General features: G+C 30.1%; 1 protein-coding gene across 2 annotated transcripts in view; it reads right to left on the bottom strand.

Annotated features, from left to right (window-relative positions):
- The window catches only part of LOC110425569 (putative disease resistance protein At1g50180), a 4,600-nt gene extending 2,621 nt beyond the window's left edge, over positions 1 to 1,979 (bottom strand). The window contains exon 1 of one of the 2 annotated variants that reach the window (XM_021440481.1): positions 800 to 1,979. In XM_021440481.1, the coding sequence (XP_021296156.1) occupies positions 800 to 1,898 (1,099 nt within the window). In that variant the 5' untranslated portion in view covers positions 1,899 to 1,979. The remainder of the gene's footprint in view (positions 1 to 799) is intronic. The other variant, XM_021440480.1, reaches the window with a different exon arrangement.
- Between the last annotated feature and the right edge of the window lie 2,528 nt (positions 1,980 to 4,507).

Genomic DNA, 4,507 nt, shown 5'->3' with positions numbered 1-4,507 from the left:
ATATATATGTATATATATCCTCATAATAACTCGAGAACAAAGAAGTGAATTTGTAAACAAAACAGGAAGCCTCTTTCGCAAGCTTGGTGAAGAGGTGGAGGAGTCAATTAGCTCAAGTAGGAGAGAATTGAGACAAGGTGGAGATCATTGCTGGGATTATTGATTCAAATCCTAATAAGCAATAATATTTGTTCGGAATTGCCTTAATTAAAAAGTTGTTTGGTACTCAACTCTTTTGTTTGGTAAATAAGTTAAAGGGTATTTGGAAGCTATATATATATATATATATATGTTTCCAAAACCATATTGAGTGTCCAGTTTCTAAATGGTACGAAATTTTAACAATGAAGTATTTTATTCTTTGATAAATGCCCTACGATTTGAGGTAGAATAAATTTGTGCTCTGATATTTGAAAAGATAAAAACATAGGATAGTTAACTATCATATTCTACACCTCATTGGGAAAATTTATTCCGCCTGAAATCACAAGATGCCCTTTTTGTTATTGCTATTAGAAGTTGTAAAAATTAGTTAGCATTTTAACCAAAGGTAACATTGGAAACAAATTTTTTATTATGGAAAAGTGCACCTTATTTTCAAGTATCCTAAAATAGAAATTAGAATGGAAAAGGTATCAAACTAGAAGGAGATCAGTGTGTGAATAAAATAAGATGCGAGCAAGATAGTGTAGAAGAGACCCAAACTATAACCCCAGTAAGAAGGTAGAAATTAAACTATTTAGCAATAAGAATGAGAAAGCATTTATAATAAAGGAGTTACGAGTGAGATATGTCAGACCTTGATCATCTGGCAGAGGGAGGGCAATTCTTTGAAATAACTCCCAGCTTCTTGCCTCATTCAGGCACCGTGGTTCATGTATATAACATCTCGGATCTGCGTGCCTGGCGACTTCTTTCTTGCGAGTGGTAAGTATTATTTTACTACCTGTGTCCTCGGTTGGGAACCCAGCACTCAAGATTTTCCAAGCATGCACATCCCAGATGTCATCAAGCACCACCAAGCATTTCTTCTTCTGTAGTTCTTTAAAGACCATCTCGGCTATGTCGTCGTCCCTCATTTTCTCAATCTCCTCTCGCTGCTCCTTACCGACGTTAATAAGCTTGAACAAAATTTGTTCCCAGGTACTCCTCTTTTCCCATTGTTGGGATATATTTAACCACACAAAGTGATCAAAACGTTGTCTAACTTTGGCATGATTGTAGATCTTCTTAGCGAGGGTGGTCTTTCCTATACCGCCCATGCCACATATCGAGACAACCCGATGCTCCTTAAAGTTATCGCCTTGGCTAGTCTCTGCAGAGCCACCCATACAACACCGCCAAACACTTCCACGACGTTCTTTACCCACCAATTTTTTCACCAATAAATTTACATCTTCCTCAACTCCAACAGGATTTTCAGGAATGTGAGGATAATTCTTCCGGAGGCTTGAACTTCTCTTCGGCTTCCGGTCAATCGCAGAATTGGAGCCCTCTGGGATGGGTAATTCCCTTATACCAAAGGTTTTCAGACTCTTTGTCAATTCAGAAATCCGGACATTGATGTCCTCCAGCTTTGAACCAAGATTGTACTTTGTTTTTACTTGGTTCCAGATTGCAAATGTTGCACCAGCTTTCTTCGTGGATGCAACTTCGAGGGCGAGGCTTTCAACGATGTCTTCTATATCGTAAGCGAGAATTTTGATCTCCGCCATCCAGTTTCTTATTCTCTCATCTTTGTCTTGCTTTGCATATGCATCTTTCAAGAACGCCTTCATCCACTGCAGCTGAGCCTTTACGTGATTGAATTCTTGGCCAACGCCTTGGAAGAATTTCACTTCTTCTATTAGGAAATCGCCAAGCCTCTCCAACGCGTTAGAAATGATAAACTCCGCCATGGCACCCTTTCAAGGGAAATGTGAGGAACGCAAGGAATTGTAATCTTTGCTTATTGATTAGTATTTTTTTGGGCAAGTTAAATGGCGAGTGGTATCATAATTCTTGCAAGGACTACTCTGTCATCAGCAATAAAGGCCCTAAAAGCGACGACTCGAAGGTTGTAAGCTTTACATTGGCCTGTTGACTTAAACAAGATTTATTTAGATATTGTTTATTATTTTTTTTATTTTTTTACCAAGTTATAAAATGTTGACAGTTTTGGTTCACAAAATTGTATTGGATAAAATAAAATAATTATTTTATAAGACTAAAATAAAATAATTAATATATAATTTGCTTAATAAAATAAAATAGGATAATAACTCATTTTGATGCTCAGTTGATAGAAATAGTTTTATAATAGATCAGAAATAAATAATAAAATAATAAATTACTTTTTATTATAATCTAATAAATTAAAAAAATTACCCATTATTATATCTTTAATAATATTTTTTCTTTTTAAATTTTTTAATTTATTTTCATTAAAATTTTAATTATTAATAATTTATTATTAAATTATTAACATGAATTTTTATTTCAAATTTTTTCATTTTTCTCTATTTGTATTTTCATTTTTTAATTTTTTTTAAAGTTTAAACATTAGTTATTGATTATTAAATTATTAATATAAAATTTTATTTTAATTTCTTTTGACCTTTTATTTGTAAATTGTAATTATTTTCACTAAATAAGGATATTTTTATCCAATAAATTTTTTATGCTGTTCATAGTAATTGAGTAACGTGCAAGGACAACTTAGGCATCAGCAATAAAGTGCGAGGACTTACACATCAATAAAAACAATGACGACTTCAATGTTATAAGCTTTTCAGTGACTTGTTGATCTAAAGAAGACTTAGTTAGAGATTGCTTATTATTATTATTTTTTTTTTACGAAGTTATAGAGTGTCGGTAGCTTTAGTTCACGAAATTGAATTGCATAAAATAAATAATTATTTTGTAAAAATAAAAAAATAAAAAAATAATTATTATGTAAATTACTTCACAAAATGAAATAGGGTAAAAATTGTTATTATAATTTTTTTTATGTTTAATTGATAAAAATAATTTAAAAATAGTTAAAAAATAAATGTTAAAATAACAAAATTACCCTTTATTATAGTTTAGTAAATTAGAAAAATTACTCATTATTATAATTTAATAATATTTTTCATTTTTAATCTTTTAATTTTATTTTCATTAAAATTTTGAAATACTAATAATTTATTGTTAAATTATTAATATGATTTTTTATTCCAATTTTTTTTTTCTATTTGTATTTTCATTTTAATCTTTTATTGAAAATTTAAACATTAATAATTTATTATTAAATTATTAATATAAAATTTTATTTTAATTTCTTTTTATATTTTTTATTTCTAGATTATAATTATTTTTAATAAATAAAGATATTTTTGTTCAATAAATTTTTTTTCTATTCATAGTCATGGCATAATGTGCTCGCACTAGGTCATCAGCTTCAAGGTTGTAAGCTTTCCATTAACCTAAAAAAGACTTATTCAAAGCCAGACGGCGTCTGAGTCTGACTTCTTTGTACATAACTTCTAACTATCCATGGACATAATATTTACTATTAAAATAATAAAATACTTTATATTCATATTTAATGCTTTTAAATATATTTTTTGAATATTGGATTTAAATAAAGTACATATTTAATCGATGTATAGTTGATTAGAGTTGTTCATGCACCAAATGATCAGCTCATCCCATTAGGAGCAAAGGCATGCACAACATAAATTTTTTGCAATTAAAGATAAAAATATTCTAGAAAATATGATTAACAGGAGACTCATACGTATGCTTTAAAACTTCTCGGGGTCTCCACTTGTGCACAAAGTGACATGGATTTATATCCTTCATAGAGATTTCAATTATTTAGAGCTCCGTTTTCTTTGACCCCGCTTAAAAGGAGAAGGGTAAAAAGAGTAGAAAAGAAAACACAAGGGAAAAACTAAAATTACAATATCAATAAAGACTAGTAGCCTTTGTTTGTTCGGCCCACCACACTCACCGACAAGAAGGGTCACAGCGCATAAACAGAAAGACCCCACTCTCATAAATCAGCTTCTTTTCTTGTCACTTTCCATACATATTTCAATTATTTATAATTACATGACATGTTACTTTGGGTCACGACTCAAATCGAAAGTCATGACCTGTGCACAAGTCAGCTAGACAAGACTTGCGAGACTCCAGCAAGTCTCAAAATTGAAACAATCACATAACATATACCTAAAGGTTCTCATATCAAATATATTTATAATATAATTAAAATTTAAATACACATAATGTAACATTCCGTACTCAGATATGGTGACTAATAGAGCTTATCGGATACCAATTGAGGTTAGTTAGAGTGTTTAATAGTAATGAAGGGTGAAAAGAATAGTTTAGAATAAAATATTTCACACATGAGAATATAGTAATTAAATAATAATATTTTTATCAAAGATAAATTAGCAAGTTAAAAGAGTGAATCGGAGGTGAATCGGAACAAAATTAGACATTTTGAATCTCGATGAGACAAGTAAAAAATTTTAGA

This window comes from Theobroma umbraticum, unplaced genomic scaffold (assembly GCF_002168275.2).
Source record: "Theobroma umbraticum cultivar Fairchild unplaced genomic scaffold, ASM216827v3 scaffold_81.0, whole genome shotgun sequence".
Lineage (NCBI taxonomy): Eukaryota > Viridiplantae > Streptophyta > Magnoliopsida > Malvales > Malvaceae > Theobroma > Theobroma umbraticum.
This window is presented reverse-complemented; position numbering and strand designations above follow the sequence as displayed.